At 43.0% G+C, this 17,281-nt stretch overlaps 2 protein-coding genes across 7 annotated transcripts in view; one reads left to right on the top strand and one right to left on the bottom strand.

Moving 5' to 3' along the window:
* Positions 1-3,722, top strand: part of NR1I2 (nuclear receptor subfamily 1 group I member 2) — a gene marked incomplete at its 5' end in the record, with an annotated part of 31,995 nt that extends 28,273 nt beyond the window's left edge. The window contains 4 exons of the mRNA XM_040265601.1: positions 323-465; positions 666-782; positions 1,131-1,236; positions 2,370-3,722. Of these exons, the coding sequence (XP_040121535.1) occupies positions 323-465; positions 666-782; positions 1,131-1,236; positions 2,370-2,514 (511 nt within the window). The remainder of the gene's footprint in view (positions 1-322; positions 466-665; positions 783-1,130; positions 1,237-2,369) is intronic.
* A 3,346-nt stretch (positions 3,723-7,068) lies between these two features.
* GSK3B (glycogen synthase kinase 3 beta) overlaps positions 7,069-17,281 on the bottom strand; it is a 212,386-nt gene continuing 202,173 nt past the window's right edge. For all 6 annotated transcript variants that reach the window (XM_040251047.1, XM_040251038.1, XM_040251086.1 and 3 more), the window contains one exon: positions 7,069-10,785. In XM_040251047.1, the coding sequence (XP_040106981.1) occupies positions 10,718-10,785 (68 nt within the window). In that variant the 3' untranslated portion in view covers positions 7,069-10,717. The remainder of the gene's footprint in view (positions 10,786-17,281) is intronic.

The following is a 17,281-nucleotide window of genomic DNA, read 5'->3' as shown; positions in this document are numbered from 1 at the left end:
TATGAGGCGGGGGACCAGGAGCCCAGGCTGTGCAGGGAGCTGGAGGAGATGGGGCTGGGCTGTAAGGGGCCCGGACACCCAGCCACATCAGCAGTGGAGAGTCCCTGAAGGTGGCAGGGGCCCAGAGGAGGAATCTGCTTGCTGGATTGTGAGCGGGAGAGAGTGGAGGCAATTCGAAGGCTACTGCAATCGTGCTCAGGGGCAGGACCCAGCCCACCTCTTCTCTTCGTCACCCCTACCCTGATTCAGGATTACAGGAGTGGGGATGGGCCTACGGCAGCTTCCTTGGAAGCCAGCATCCCCTCCTTATCCTTGCTGCCAGGGACCTGCCCATAGAGGACCAGATCTCCCTGCTGAAGGGGGCTGCCTTTGAGTTGTGCCAGCTGAGATTCAACACGGTGTTCAATGCAGAGACCAGGACCTGGGAGTGTGGTCGGCTGTCCTACTGCGTGGAAGACCCTGCAGGTGCCTGAGAGATGCCTGTCTGTCCTGCCAGAGGGTGGGAAAACAACCTGGAGGGAGGAGAGGAGCCATACCAGGATCCGTGGGTCCTGGGATTGCAGTGCAGGAGATCGGGCCATGGGAAATGGGGCCTTGGTGAGGGAAATCTGGGTCCTGGGTCAGCTTCCTGAGAAGTGGACCCCTCAGCCTGCACCCACCCACAGGTGGCTTCCAGCAGCTTCTCCTGGAGCCTGTGCTGAAATTCCACTATATGCTAAAGAAGCTGCAGCTGCATAAGGAGGAGTATGTGCTTATGCAGGCCATCTCCCTTTTCTCTCCAGGTGAGAGCCACATCTGCCTTGCCTGGCTTCCCCTTGCCCCTCCCTTATTCTCCAAGGCTTACTCACACCCCATCAGCTTCAGCCAAGGGCGGGGGCAGCATTCCTTCCTTTGCTTTCCCCAGGGAAGGTTCCCGACTGATGGCCTTGCCCTCCACTCACTGCTCAGTCAGAATGGGGACTGCAGCTGTTTGCTCCCAGGGTCAGAGGGGTGATGCAAAGCCCTCTTAGCAACCCCCTCACTTCCTTGCCTGGGAATCCTTGGCTCTGGAAGGTGGTTGGCTAGCCATTTGTCCCCTCTGGGATGGACCAAGCCTGTCTTGGCCCCCGTGGCCTTCCCCTCCCCACCAGACCGCCCAGGTGTGGTGCAGCGCCTCGTGGTAGACCAGCTGCAGGAACAGTTCGCCATGACCCTGAAGGCCTACATCGAGTTCAACCGGCCCCAGCCCGCCCACAGGTGAGCAGCAAGCAGGGAGGGTGTGAGGGGGTGTGAGCCCTGCCCCCAGGGCCCTGCTTGTCCTAAGGCAGCCTCTGATTACCGGATCTTTGGGGCCCTGTTTTGTGGCCTTCATTGAGGTCTCCTGCCAGTCAGCTAGAACTACTACTTGTTGAGAAGAGCCAGCCCTGGTGCCAAGCAGTTTACATGCACATCATATTTAACCCTGAAAACAGCCCCATGCAGTGAGTGCTACCACATCCTGCCAGGGACTGGAGGCTCAGGGTGGCTGACCCCGGGGCTCACAGCCAGACAGGTGGGGTCGGGGGAAGGCCCTTGCCGGCCAAGTCTACAGCCCACACCCTGGAGCACTAACTGCCTAACCACCTCCCAGGACAAACTCCAGGTAACAGGGGAGGAAACTCCTTGGTCCTGGTCACCCAGGGGAGGAGGGCTGCTTGTTCAGGGCTTGGCCAGGCAGGGGCTCCCACCCTATTCACTGGGCCCCAGCAGCCCTTGTGACCCGGTACCGAGCCTGGGCCGTGACCAGGGAAGGCCAGCGCTGGGTGTGCTTGTGCGAACGTAAAACCTTGAGTCCTTACTTGGCCTGCTGCGGCTGGCTTTTGAGCTCGGCTTCATGGGATGTTGGGTGTCTTGCTTTGCTCAGTCCTCCCCTGTATGGAGCCAGGAGGCATCGTGGGGAACCTGAGGCATGAGGTGTGTCTCAGACACTGGATCCCAGGCTAGATCTAGGGAGGGATTGCTGCCTGCAGCCCCCGCCTCCACAGCTTCTCCCCTTGGTCCTGACGCCCATTCATTAGCCATGGCAGTGAGGATCCCCCCAAACTGACCTGTTCATGCAGTGTCTGGAATGCCTGTTTCCTCATGATGTCCCTGTGTGCAGAGACTGAAGCCCGGAGGAGGAGATGTGGGTGGGGAGTGGTCCACGTCTCAAAGGTGCCAAGCTGCTCTGCCCCCTTGTCCACAGACTGCCGTGGAAGCTTAAGGAATTCAGCTGAGCCTTGTCTCTTGGCTTACCTGAGAGGTCCTGAGATGAAAACCCTCAAACGTGTGCAGTTTCAGAGGGCCTCCAGCTTTGGTGGGTGGGGGCAGGGCAGACTGTACTGCCAACTGTTCCCCTGATTGGCCGGCAGGTTCTTGTTCCTGAAGATCATGGCCATACTCACTGAGCTCCGCAGCATCAGCGCCGAGCACACCCAGCAGCTACTGCGCATCCATGACGTTCACCCCTTCGCCACCCCACTCATGCAGGAGCTCTTCAGCACCACAAATGGCTGACTGGCCGCCCCAGGGCAGGCAGAGCTGGGGCCCTCGGAGCCGGAGCCACCATTCCTGGGGCTAGACAGACGGACGCTGACAGTGACCGACAGGTCTTGCCTCCCCAGGGATCTCACAGAGACAGCTGTGATGATGGCGGGCTAGCATTCCTCAGCCCCCAGCTTGGTCTGGGGAGAGCCAAGCCCAAGTGCCTTACATGGAGACTGTGCTGGCCCCTAGGTCAGGCCCTTAGAGAGGCAAGGCACTCCTCTCCCCTTAGAAGAGGCCCTGGGTCTGGGCATCTAGTGTCATGGTGGGAGAGGGGACAGGACGCCTGGGGCTGGGGCATTTGAGGGTCTGTGCTGACCCCAAGTTCATTAGCTTCTTGGGTTTTTTCACTGCTTCATCTGCTACCCCTCCTCTCCCACTTGCCAGCCATTCCCAACCCACAACCTCTAGTCCCAACTTGCTCTGTGAGTTCCAGGCCTGTGTGTGCTAATGCAGATGCATTAGAGTTGAGGGAGTCCTTTAGAGAGAGGCCAGAAGGCCTGCACTGAGTGTCACAAGCTTGTCATAACCTCTTCTGTTTATTCTTCCCTCATTCTGTCTCCATTCATGAAAACACATCATTACACACTGACAATATGCTATCTGCTGTGGGGAGTACATGCTGACTCAGACATGGATCCTGACCTTGATGGGGCTATGTGAGTTGATGCAGGTCAGCTTCACAACCGAACGGGGACTGGTTCCTCCTGAGACTGGAACACTGAGGACTCCATGGTGAGGCTATACGGACGGCAGTTAATAAATGTGTTCCTGTTTACACGTTTTCAAAGCTAAAGAGTATGACAGCCATTCCTTTATAACCATTTTGAGTAAAAATGTTTCTGTATTTTTCACAAATTATGGGCATCCCATGCCTAAGAACCAGGCTTATCACATATGATCCTATGTTTAATGTCAAATCAGGGCAAGAGGACTTAAATAATTAACTTTTGTTTAGAGATTTAAACTTTTTTGGCCTTCCTTTCTGGGGGAAAAAGAAATATGGGGATGGTGAAAGAAAAATATATTTGTATGTATTTCTATGTTTATAATACATATTTTACTATTGCCCTTTACATATCTGAAGACTTTTGGTGTGAGAACATAAAAAATGCATTATTTAACTTGGCTTGTTCATAAAAGTAATTATTCCATATAAAAACTTTACATATCATTCAAAATGTAGTAATTTTAAATGACTAATGTTTTTATGCAAATGGAGCTACAAGTTAACTGAATTTTAAGGAACAGATACTCACTTTTACCATTTTTCAAGATCACACTTGGAGAACTTAAGTCATTGAGACTATACATCAAAGCAAACAAACATATTCTCTGTCATTGAGACTATATATCAAAGCAAACAAACATATTCTCTGTCACCCCTCCAGATTCCCCAGCCTCTTCTGCATCAAGGGGATGTAGAACACACTAATTTTTAGAAAAGAATCTGAGGGAAAAGGAGTTCTTCTTTCCAAACACATTGCAGATTTTGCCCCCAGTAATTGTGTCTAATTATACTCATTTAGAAATATAAATATATTCCTGTACCATATACATCTCTTCTTTCCCACTGCAATAATTTGGAGTGTGCCATTCACTCAAGAGTCTGAAATGGTTAAGTGTAGACTATGGTAAGGTAAGAGCAAGGTGATTAAGGTGGGATGTAGAAACACCCATCTCCCAGTACTGATTTTAAAAATACCCGGGCAGTTTCACACACATTGAATTGATATGTACGTATGGATGACACATATTATAAAAACTAAGTGAGTCCAAGTGCAGTTAAGGTTCAAGGTTAGGTGCACCAAAGAGCTCACACAGGAGTCTTCCTTTCAGCAGCTTTGTGGATGTCCAGTTTATAGGGCTAGGAGCCAAAGTCAACTTTCCTGCTCTTGAATGTTTGGATTTCCCTGTTACTCCCTTCACTGAGCTCTTGAGCAGTAGAACTTAGCATCAGTTTCTAGGCATCCCTGAGACCCCCATTCGTTTTGTAGGTCTTGCCTCAGTCAGGTGAGGATGGAGTCAGTCTCCAAAGCTCAGGAGAGAAGCCCAAGTAAGTTACTGCTTACCTTCTGGCTCCATTAAATCAGAGCCACTCAGCCACCAATCTCTACCTGGTCTGGACTTTAAGGATCTAGTTAAAGCTTGGATATCAACAACTCATGAGAAGGCCCATTGTGTCCTCTCTTTTCTGAAAAGAGAAACATACACTTAATGGACTATTCCTTCACAGCCTGTGACAACTCGTGGGCTTCATCATACCGTTTTCCATGACAGCTTCAGTCTTCCCCTTAACATAACCGCAACCCTCCTAAACCTGAAGGTGCTAGTGAGTGGGTGAAATAGTCCTGCACCCGAGAAAGGGGTGAACACCCCATTGCTTTTGTTCACTTCAGACTTCTCCACAAAGGGGAGCTGCAATCTGAGTGCTCCCTTTCGTAACTACCCTTCTCAATGGGCACCCAGGGTCACTGCTCACCTGAGATGATCTCAAAGGACGGGTTCATCACTACTTCAAGTCCTTAACCCATTACACAAGTGACATCTTGCATATTTGTGCTGACCCCCACCCTTCCCCCCAAACCCCTGCAACTGGTAAAAGTGTTTATTTTATAAATACTAGCCAGGTTGACCACCACAACAATAAATACAGGACCAGACTTTATCCAATATAAATTTGTTTTTATTGAAGCAGCAGTCACATGACTTTATATCTAGCCTTTAGATTAGGCCTGACGGAGTGAGCCAGCCCCCCCAAAAAGATGTTTCTTTTTGCACTAAGAGACATAACATGTTTACATACATCATCCAGTATTGGAAATGAGCAGACTCAAACACAACATGGGTTGGTTTACCTGGGAGGTACAGCCCCACTATTTGTGGTGTTCATATAATTCACAGATACTCCCAAAGACCATTACTAATGGGATGAAAGTTAAAAGAAAATAACAGCTACACCAGACCATGAACACAGGAATCAAAGACAGCAGCTTATACACATTTTAAAAAACTTGTCCCTTTCAGGCTTGTATTCTTTCTTTTCAAAGCAATGTTTGCATAGCTTCCTCGATATCAACTCCAAAGGTTTCCAAGATGGAAGCTGCACCTCTTGGGGCTATACAATGGAATAAGATCATTTAAGAGAATGAGAATTAGTGTTCATATCTTGACTTTCGTTAACAGCTTTGTGATTCTCTAATTCGAGAAATGAAGTGGTGATGTGACTACATAATGCATTGGCAAAATAGATAGGGTGAAGGAAATAAGGTTGGGTACTGAAATAAAGACCACACACTTGTGAATTTTAATTTCATTTCCAGGCTAACCTACTTTTTATTTAATGCAAATTACAGTACCAGTTAACTATTTCCAAACCAAGTCACATAGAACGAAATGTATTTACAAGGGAATGGGGAAAGGGAAAAAAAACATTGAGCATACTTTTCACAAAAAAGTTTATATTTAAAATGAAAAAAAAAATCAGTCACAGAGGCATTCAAGTAGTAATAATGTTATACAGATTTTGCTTTTCCTTTATATCAAGACAGATTTGCACAAGTGTTTGCAATAGTTTGTATACAACCCACAGTCCTTTATATATATATATATATAATAATAAATTTTGTTTTTTAGATTTGATTTTAAGATGGAAGTGGTCACGCTAATTGGTATGTGTACAGGCCCAAGTGATCCATCGGCAACACATTTATGAATGCAAATTTTACAGGCAAGCACATTTTCATACATCTATCTGTATCTGCCTGTAGACAGATATAGTTAAGGAAAAAAAACTTAAAAATTAACACAAGGAAGTCTACTTTGTCAAGTTAACCCCTTATGTACTGGTTGTCATTTTGCTTTTATTGCAGAGGTGCAAATGGAGCAACAAACTCGAATAAAACATCATAACCCTTGTGAAAATAATCCAAACCCCAGAGACTACTTTCAAAGCCTCTCAAACACAGACCTTAGTCTGGGGCTCTACTCTGCTTCTAGTTGTCTTATTTTCAGTGGCTCAGGTTTCTACCAGAAAAGACAGATTTTACTGTAAAGCATACTTATTTTTCTATATAAGGGATATAAGGGAGAAAGTGTTCGACTCTGTGATTAGATGATCAACTAACATGAACAAGAAATCAGATACAATTTTGGTTTAAAACAAAGAAAAACCCCCAAGCTCCTGGGGATCTGGCATTGGCCAAACTTCCTTTGGAAGATTCCAAAGTTAAAGTTAAATCCCTTAAAAAGGAAAGGGAAAAAGAAATGAAATGCCAGTGTCTTTATATCCACAGGGATAGAGAATACAATAGTCCTCTTAGAAACCTTTGCATTGGTGTAGACAAGATGACTGGTTAGGCAGGCTTTGTTAAAACACAAATAAAAAATGTGTCTAAAAATTAAGAGGACTTTAAAAAAAGGACACAACATGTTGCTGGAAAGAAGGTGCAGTCTTCTGCCTTGCTGGAATGAAAACATGATATTTCAAAAATAGCAAGCTTTGGTTTGGTAAAGTTTTTTTTTTTCTTCTTCTACTTGAGACATCTTATATGGAGTACTTGGAGGCAAAACAAGTAATTTTGATTTTTTTTTTCTTTCAAAAAAGGCCTTCATGATGGGCACACAGTAAGAAACAGATTTTTTAAAAAGATAAATTAAAATGACATTTCACTGAACAGGGGTAGAGGTGACAGGAGGGAGGAAAGTTCCCTTGTGAAAACAACAGTCCCCACCGCGTGGGCGGCAATCGTGCAGCGGCCACTAGTAATTGCACCACAGCATTTTAGACCACTTGTGTATCAAAACCGATACAAGTATTAAGAAACATCGATTTACAAAAACCAGTTCTCTCTCTCTCTTTTTTCTCTCATTTGGGAGGGAAGTAGATGAAATGGAGAGAGAGAGAGAGGGCAGAAGGCTCCTGGAATCTGCTGTTTGTAAGACCCATGGTTAGGGTTTGGGGGAAGAGACGAGCAAAATCTACTCTATTCCATATTCTCCGGCTAGAGGGTTCCCTGGCACTACACTAAGTCCCTGGATGAAATGGAACTGGTCACTGCTACTGAGGAGGAAACAGATGTTCAGAACCAAAACAAAGGTAGGGCTTGAATGAAATGAGATTATGAAAATGATTATGGTTTCCTCTTTCCACTCCTGAGCATGGTAACTGTGGAAGGGGCAAAGACACTGTTATGAGTGAGCCATTATTTCAAAGGGAAGGGGGTGGGACAGGGAGACATGGATATTTAAACCAATTAATATCTGCAAAATGAAAAACAGAAACGAAAAAACACACACATGGAAGCGAAGGCACTCCAAACTATATAGATACACTATACATTGCTAGAGTTATTGTTACAATAATACAGGCCGGTACCTACTGTACAGAGTTTAAACTATATGGCTTTAAAAAGCTCGTCTACAATTTGTCTGATTATTAAACAGAATCACTGCCCTGAACAGTAACTTTTTGCTCATTAATAACAGTTCCTGGGTCCACATATTTACATACAAAACAATAGAACTTAAATTTAAAAACATTGAAAGAAAATATAATGTACAAGCTTGAATTTGGTGAGGAGCTTTTATTATTATTATTTACAAAAAACATTATTCAGAGACCTGGATCCCACTTGTATAAAAGAGTTCTGTGATCCCACCATGATCCTTGAGAAAGAAAAATCACGAACCTCAGCCCTCACACACACCCAATTAAAATGAGAGAAAAACTTGACTTTTTTCTCTCTTCTCTTACCCCATTTACGGGGGAAAGTGTTTCCTAAAAGAAGCACAGATTTTTGCATTCTCCAGCAAGTATATCAGTTCAGAGCACTGTCTGTGTCCACATGTCTGGCTGGGTAGTTTGGTCTCAAAGTAGGTCCACTTCTCTGTCACAGACCTGCCATCCAGCTTCTTTATAAACCCTTTCTGAAATGGTCTATCAAAGCCATTCCCTTTAAGAATTAATGCTGTCAAATACTTTGATTCAGACTTCTTTCAAATCTTAATTTGCTCTCAGAAGCTCATTATGAAAAGTAAAATGCAATTTGTTTGATTTGGTTTGAGTGAGTGTGTTTCCTTTCTCACGAACTCTGATATAACCAGAGGTTGGAGAAACCCTTCTGTGGCTTAAGAGCTTAGCTTGACAGTGAGTGAAAACTAGGATGGCTCACAGGTGCCTCTCTGGGTACTGGTTCACGTCAGCAGGCAGTACGACTCTCTTGCAGAGTCACACACACTTGGTTAAGAAGCAGGACAGGGTGCTGGGACCTGCGTGAGGGCTGCCAAGAGACTCCACTTCCGAATCACCTGGAGGGCAAAGCCCCTAACATGACCTAAGGTGACAACAAGGAGGGTGAAAGGTTACACACAGTCTGGGGCTCAGCTCTGCAGCCCAACAGTTATCAGCTAACCTTGGAAAGGTGTGTGGGGAAGGAAGGAAGGTAGGCGGGAAAGGCGGCCATCACTCAAGTGATCTTTAAATGTAAAGTACAACTGATTGTGCCTTAAAGATTCATAGGTCAAGTAATGGCCCATAAGCACCAAGGTGTCTAAGGTTCATTTTAGAGTATATAAGGCCCACATAGATGTCAACCTTAAAAATATAAAACAAACCAGCTGTGAAAATCTATTTCCTTACTGCCAACGTAATCCTTCAATTCTCCTTGCTTTCCAAGGAATATTGCTTTTTCTTCAAAAACAGAGACTGAGTCTTACACTGTTCACTGATTATATGAAGAAAACAAAAACTCTTAACTAGGTGTAGGGGGAAACATCCTCATGCTTCAACTACTCAATTTTGATATTGTGGACAAAAACAGAAAGACAGAACAAAACAAAAAAAACCCCAAATAAAAGTCAGTACTGAATCTATGTATATAACACATATACACACATTTATATAATCAGCTTTCCTATAAAGTCAGCAGGTACAAGTGACTGTTATGTCATTTTCATGTGTAGTTTTTAATATTCCTACCATCTAAAATCATCATGGCCTATCTCACATGCATCAATAAATAAAATTTAAAAAGCTTGAGGTTAAAAAAGCTGAAATTAAATACAGATTCTGGATTTGGAGTTAAAATTAGAACTATATGCAGAATGTGGCAATTTCTGCAAGCTCAATTTGCAATTAAAAAATACGAAAAATAAACCAGTAGACTGTTACAATTCACATTATTTAACTACGATGTCCTCTCAAGTGTATCTTTCCAAGGGAAGCAACTTTAGAAAATAAAATCTGGACAAATTCTTTCACAGTGGTGAGATCTGCCCGGCCCACCCTTCTCCTCCAGGTTCATCAGCTTTTGACCTCTGCAGCCAGAGTGGCCAGCTCAACACCCTTCTCAGTCTTCTCCTAGGTCACTAGATTAAAACTGTACTAAGTTTTATAGAAAACCTTTGGTCAGGCAAACAAAGACCCACACAAAGAGCACACACGCTTCTCCCCTGACAGCTTCAGAAGTTTCTTTACCTATAAAAGTTTCTTCACTACTAGCACTGATTAAGAGTAAAATAAAACCTTGACATCAATTAAGAATTTTCCCGATACAGATTCAAACTTTATTGACCTCCTGGGTTACAAATGACACACATTTCCTTTGTCTGCCACACCTGCCATTGACATGCCAAAGGCAAGTCTTCAAGTACCCGAGGATATGGATTAATTTTACAAGTGACATTTAAGTCCCCAATGAGTTACACCTGCTAAGCTCCCAACCAATTTCAAGCTGTGCACTATACCCAAGTCTTACACTTGACTTTAAAAGAAAACAAAGTTCAAAAAAACTTCAGCACAGAACAAAGTCTTCTTTTGTGGAAGGGGCATGAGGCAGGAGTCCTGTTTTTAAAGTATACAACAGCAGACTTTTGATAAAAAAAGATTGTCGTGGGAGAGAGATTGTGTGTTCTAGTGCTCCGCTTTCCCCCTCCCCACAACCCCTCCCACCCCCTGGATCTCCCTCAAGTGAGAATACAATGAAACTGGTTTGTATTTATAGATATTTTACAAGGTTAAATAAGAACAACAATAATAATAAAAAAAATTGAACACTAAAATGAATAGGGTTTTTTTTTTTTCCTTTTAATTTTCTTTCCAATCGTGACCAGTGTTGCTGAGTGACACTCAAGTAAACTGGTGGTTGTTCCTGTGCAGCTGGCTGCTCGGCACTGTTCAGGAGGAGTCGGAAGCTGATGCAGAAGCGGCATTATTGGTCTGTCCACGGTCTCCAGCATTAGCATCTGCAAATTGAAAGCCCCAAGAGAGAGCATGAACAATGCTGTAATACACCAGAGAGAAAAGAACGTGGCCTCAACTGTGGACTGAGAGCTGTATCTGGAATGTTGTTTTAAATATGGCCAATACTATGATATTTCAGTCCCTCTGCTGGATCCTCAGGTTGGGAAATCTGTTGTGGGCCCTAGAACTTTTGCAGCAGTGCGAGAACTTCTTTGGTATAATTGTTCTCCAGTTTGTGGGTTGTCTGCTAGGCAGTCTACGGTGGGGCTAATGGTGACCTCCTCCAAGAGGATTTATGCCACATGCTACACCTCCCAGGTCTGCTGTAGCCAGAGTCCCTCTCTCTGTGGCAGGCCACTGCTGACCCATGCCTCCACAAAAGGCGCTCAGACACTCAAAGACAGGTCTGGCTCAGTCTCTTGTGGAAAATTCTTAAAGAATCGGGAATACCAGACCACCTTACCTGCCTCCTGAGAAACCTGTACGCAGGTCAAGAAGCAACAGTTAAAACCAGACATGGAGCAATGGACTGGTTCCAAATTGGGAAAGGAGTATGTCAATGCTGTATATTGTCACCCTGCTTATTTAACTTATATGCAGAGTATACCATGCGAAATGTAGGGCTGGATGAAGCACAAGCTGGAATCAAGACTGCTGGGAGAAATATCAATAACCTCAGATATGCAGATAACACCACCCTAATGGCAGAAAGTGAAGAGGAACTAAAGAGCCTCTCAATGAAGAAAAGAGTGAAAAAGCTGGCTTAAAACTCAACATTCAAAAAAATTAAGATCATGGTATCCGGTCCCATCACTTCATGGCAAAGAGATGGGTAAACAATGCAAACAGTGACAGACTTTCTTTTCTTGGGCTCCAAAATCACCGTGGACAGTGACTGCAGCCGTGAGATTAAGACATCTGCTCCTTGGAAGAAAATGATAAACCTCAACAGCATATTAAAAAGCAGAGATGTTACTTTGCCAACAAAGTTACTTCTAGTCATAGTTATGGGTCATAGTTTTTCCAGTAGTCATGTATGGATATGAGAGTTGAGATATAGAAGGCTGAGCACTGAAGAATTGATGCTTTTAAACTGCAGTGTTGGAGAAGACTCTTGAGAGTCCTTGGACTGCAAGGAGATCAAACCAGTCCATCCTAAAGGAATCAGTCCTGAACATTCATTGGAAGGACGGATGCTAAAGCTGAAGCTCTAATACTTTGACCACCTGAAGCAAAGTGTTGACTCATTTGAAAAGACCCTGTGCTGGGAAAGACTGAAGGCAACAGGAGAAGGGGACAATAGAGAAGATGGTTGTATGCCATCACTGACTTGATGGACATAGCTCCAGGAGATGGTGAAGGACAGGGAAGCTTGGCATGTTGCCATCCACGGGGTTGCAAAGAGTTGGACACGACTGAGTGACTGAACGACAACAATGCTATGAAATATGAATTTCTTTCTGCATAGATCTAAGTATGTGCCTTGGATGGGTCTCAGTGCAGGGAAGATGGTGCCTCTGCATCAGCTACAGACTTATGCCAGAGAACATTTCTATCAAAGCTCTTGCCATAGCTGGGATTAGCATAGGATGAATATTCAATTGGAATCCAGCTTACCTGAAAATAAATGAACAGTGCACAGCTTGGAAAACTTGCTAGAAATTCTGAATGGTGTTATAATATGCCATCTGCTTAAGTGGGTGAATGAGTGGAGGCAATGAAAGCAATATGGGTCAGTGTTGATAGGCAGAAGCACTAAGCGTAAATCAAACTCAACTGCTTGCTTTCTAAGTATAGTCCTTCTCCATTATTCACAGAAATGGAAGACACAACCAGCAAAGAAATAGCCACTGAAGGACCAATTTCATTATTCAGTTCAATAAGGCATCTTAGAGTGAAACATCAGAGAATTTGAGCTTACTTTGCCTAATACTCTGGAAATACATATATCTTTACTACTTATTTTAATCCACGCCCTCCCCCCAACACACATACTTTTTAAGGTTCACTATTATTTCATAGTCTCCAGTAAGATTTAAAAAGGTATTTAACTGTGTCCAGATAGGCTCTCCATCGTGGGTAGGCAACATATTGCTGTTTCAGTGGCTAGTCAAGTTGCGTCTGTCTTACACACATGACTAGGATATATGGCTAGGCAAATTTCCTCTCAAAAACTTCACACTAAGCCCTGATCAAGATGAGAGGGGGCCTGACTGAGGTGGGCAACTTCCAAGAGCCACCGTCCTAGAAGTCCGCCACTCTTGGCCATCCAGGCTGGTGACACCAACAAAACAGACTGGAAGTTCTATCTCCCTCTGGAGACTGTAGCTCTCCTGTATCGTGAGTAAATTTTATGGCTGAATGCAACATTTGGTCCTTGAATCTTTCTACTTTGAATTTTTTAGCTGAACAGGAAACGGACCCCAAGGACACACAGCAATTCTAGCTTGAGGAACTCTTGTTGTTCAGTTGCCCAGTCATGTCTGACTCTGCGACCCCCCGGACTGCAGCACACCAGGCCTCCCTGTCCCTCACCACCTCCTAAAGTTTGCCCAAGTTCATGTCCACTGTATCGGTGATACCATCTAGCCCTCTCATCCTCTGACACCCTCTTCTCCTGCCCTTAATCTTTCCCAGCAATAGGGACTTTTTCAGTAAGCTGCTCCCATCAGGTGACTAAAATACTGGAACTCTTAAGGATTAGATACTCAGCTTATCATTTTGATAACTACTCTTTAAAAACTACACTTCCTTCCAAAGTATCTGATTATTCCTTTAAACAATCTGCCCTTATACTTAACTCAACCTTTGGGGAAGAAATGTTTCTATCTCTTAATATGAATGGTTGTGTTCATTCATTTTATTTCCTTCAAAACAGCTTCTAATCTTCTTTTCATGCAAGTAAGTGCAGGCATTATGACATGAGGGTCCATCCATTAGGTCCACATTGCCCATGGCAGGGCATCACACTAATTTATCTGTATGGCTCAAGGACAGGGGGCCAGAAAGGATATATCACATTTAACACAGAACCTATGTTCCAAAGGCAGGTAAACGGTCTCTCCCATTAACCGGTTAGCAACTGTACCTAATACTTCATTCATAACTCCTGTCTTTTCTTGTAGATGCCCTGTTTATCAGGAGTTTTATTCTCAATGATCATTCAAATTCTGTGTCTCAATAACTTAACATCAATTCCTATTCAGGCCACAGGTTCCTATAAGGCTTCTGCAGAAAAAATGTTTGTTTTCATAATTTAGGCACAGGCTGTGTTAAAAACTCCTGAGAAAGCCTGGAAGGCACAAACATATGTCAGAATATAATGCTCCTCACAAACCCTGCCATTGCAGCATCTCTCATGCTCTGGATGACACTCAGAACCTATGCATGATTATCATCAAATAGAACTTCTCTCTCCTTTTTAACATGTAAGGATGGCAGGTGAAACTGTCATATTATGGTCTTCCTCAGGTCTTCGAGATCCACCAGTCATCAGGAATTTATCAGCACACATATTAGCATCATCACACCCCTGGCCATGCTGGTCATCAGCTATCGGCCAACACTCACCAGGATTCATCCACATTTCCAGGCAGCCCATTATTACTCTTTGGCAATATCCTATTTAGCTACTAATCTGCCAATGACCTTGCATTGGCTATTACCTATGACTTTATGACATTCCCAAAACTAGTCTCCTCTTCCTTGGATAAATCCAAAGACCTGTTGCTTATATTATATTATATTATTTATTATAATAAAAAGCACAAGCCTTTTAAGTGGACATATAATCAGAAACAAAATCACCTTCTGAATGATAAAATTTAAGACATTCATATTCCTCAGGTTTGTAATTTAATGATCTCTTATTTTTCTTTGAATCATTTCCAAATCATTTGATAAGTAAAATTTTAACAGCTAATTACTTTGATTAAATTATTCCTGATATCTAAAATCACAGCACTGAATTCATTCATCAAAAACAAAACCAAAACATAACACCAAAATCTTTGCCCAGTGCAATGAACTCTACTTAAAACCAGGTTATAAAAGTCTTTGCTGAGAAAAAGAATAGAGTTCTCCATTTTTCAGAGGGATATAAAACAAACATAGGGAGGAGAAAAGCAAAACAAACAAAAAGACGTGAACTTCCATAAACTCAACAGTAGCTCCAACAGATTGTCTGGTTTATTGAATTAGCAAAGCTATGTTTTTAAAGTTCTTCTTGGTATATGCTTATTTTGATCCCACTGTCAATTTTGTATATTTGTTTACAGAGTTGAATCTGAATTAACATGGACCCTCTATAATTTAAATGTTCATTAATTTAAAATTCTGATAAAAGGTCACTAGACTTTGTTTATTGAAATTTCTATAACTTCTCTTTTCAAACATTTAAATAGTAACTATTTTTTTATATTCTTTTTTAAAAATATTCTTTTCCACTGTTTAATCACCGGATACTGAATATAGTTTCCTGCGCCGTGCAGGAGGACCCTCTTGTTTGTCTGTCCTATGAAAGAGTTTACATGTGCTAATCCAAACCTCCCAGTCCTTCCCTCCCCTCCCCTCTTTCGCCATGGCAACCGCAAGTCTGCTCTCTATGTCTAAACAACAACTCTTTAAAAGCAACAAAGCTCATCTTGATTCTTCATTCCCTTCCCTTTACATATGAACTGATAAAAGTGATGAAATCTGGCATTACAATTTTAAAAAAGGCTAAGATTGTTTATCTTCCTTAAGTCGTATCCAATTTCACAAATGTTTTTTCACAAATATTTACTAAGTATGAAACTCCATTGTACAACTTAATAGCTGTGTGATTATGGAACAAGTTATTTAACCTCTCTACCCACGATTTCCCCATATGTAAAATGGTGATAATGCTACCATCTATGTAATAAGGCCTAAGAAGTGCTTAGTAATTGTCCAATAAATGGAAAGATAAAAGAGACATCTAGAAATACACAAATGTGTAATTTAGTGTGATTGCAATAACCACCACCATCACCACAGCATCAGTGATAGCAGCTGCTGACATCTGGGTGCTTACCAATGTGCCAGATATCATACCAAGTACGTGGCAAACATGTCATTCAGCCCACACTGTAAGAAATAGGCACAATTATTGCACTCATTTTGAAAACGGGAAAAATGAATGCACAAACAAATGAGATAATTTGCCCAAGGTTACAGAGGTAACAAAACTGGGAGAGCAGAGCACAGAGGGAACAGAGGAACAGAATGATTACCTTTAAGGGCTGTAGGAGACAAGCAGAAAAGATGTCCTATCAAAGGGAGAAGAGAGGGCTTTTATTCAGACCTAACCCCTATATAATCCAATATAATTTACAGAGTCTACTTCTATTAACCAAAGGGTTATTACATTAAAACAGATCAGTGAATTTATAATAATAAAAATCACCAGTATGGTTATTTTATTATCTAATTTTCAAATAGTTTGAATAGGATACACAGAGATAAAGGTGTTTTGTAAACAACTGTAAGTGAAGTCACTCACTCTTTGTGACCCCATGGACTGTTGCCTACAAGGTTCCTCTGTCCATGGTATTCCCCAGGCAAGAATGGGTTGCCATTTCCTTCTCTAGGGAATCTTCCCGACCCAGGGATCAAACCTGGATATCCCACATTGTAGACAGACACTTTACTGTCTGAGCCACCAGGGAAGATTATTTACTGATTTCTAACATTCCTAGAAACCAATGCTCATGACCAGCCCTCTGATACACCATAAACCAACAAACCAAGGATGGATTTAAGGGTGAAAGGTGAGAACAGTCAGCTTTGGGGGAAGAAGGGATAAGATCATTCTTTTTACACTGTGGTAGCCACCTTCCAAGATGGCCTCAATGAGGCATGCACCTCTTGATATCTATATCCTCGTGTAATCCCTTCCTCTAATAAATAGGGCCGGCCTATGTAACACACAGGATATCACAGAAATAATGGTGTGTGACTTCCAAAAGTCTGGACATAAAAGACACTGTGGCCTCCACCTTCTCCTCCTTGGATCACTTGGTCTAGGGGAAGCCAGATGCCACAACATTAGACACTTGTATAGTGCTACGGAGAGGTTCACACAATGACGGGCTGGGCCTTCTGCAAATGCCAGCACAGATTCACTCCCCACAGGAATGAGTCATCTTGGAAGTAAAGCTTCCAACTCCAGGCAACAATCCTTCAGATGCCTGTAGTCCTGGTCGACATTTTGGCTACAACCTCATGAGAAACCCTCACCCAGAATTTCACAGCTAGGCTGCACAAAAGCTGTGTGAAATAATAAATGTTTACTGTTAAGCTGCTAAATTTGGGGGTATCTTGATACATGGCAGTAGATAACTAATGAATACATTTTCACAAGCCAATGAGAGCACTACTGAGCAAGTTCCTCTACAAAATTTGGTATGCTCCTAATAAACCGTTTAAGACGCGAAGATTGCACCAGTTATTCATCTGGTTTTCCCCTAATCCTGAGAA

The sequence above is a fragment of the Oryx dammah genome, unplaced genomic scaffold (genome assembly GCF_014754425.2).
Source record: "Oryx dammah isolate SB20612 unplaced genomic scaffold, SCBI_Odam_1.1 HiC_scaffold_2, whole genome shotgun sequence".
Taxonomy (NCBI): Eukaryota; Metazoa; Chordata; class Mammalia; order Artiodactyla; family Bovidae; genus Oryx; species Oryx dammah.
Note: the sequence above shows the minus strand (reverse complement) of the source record. Positions and strands in the feature narration are given on the sequence as shown.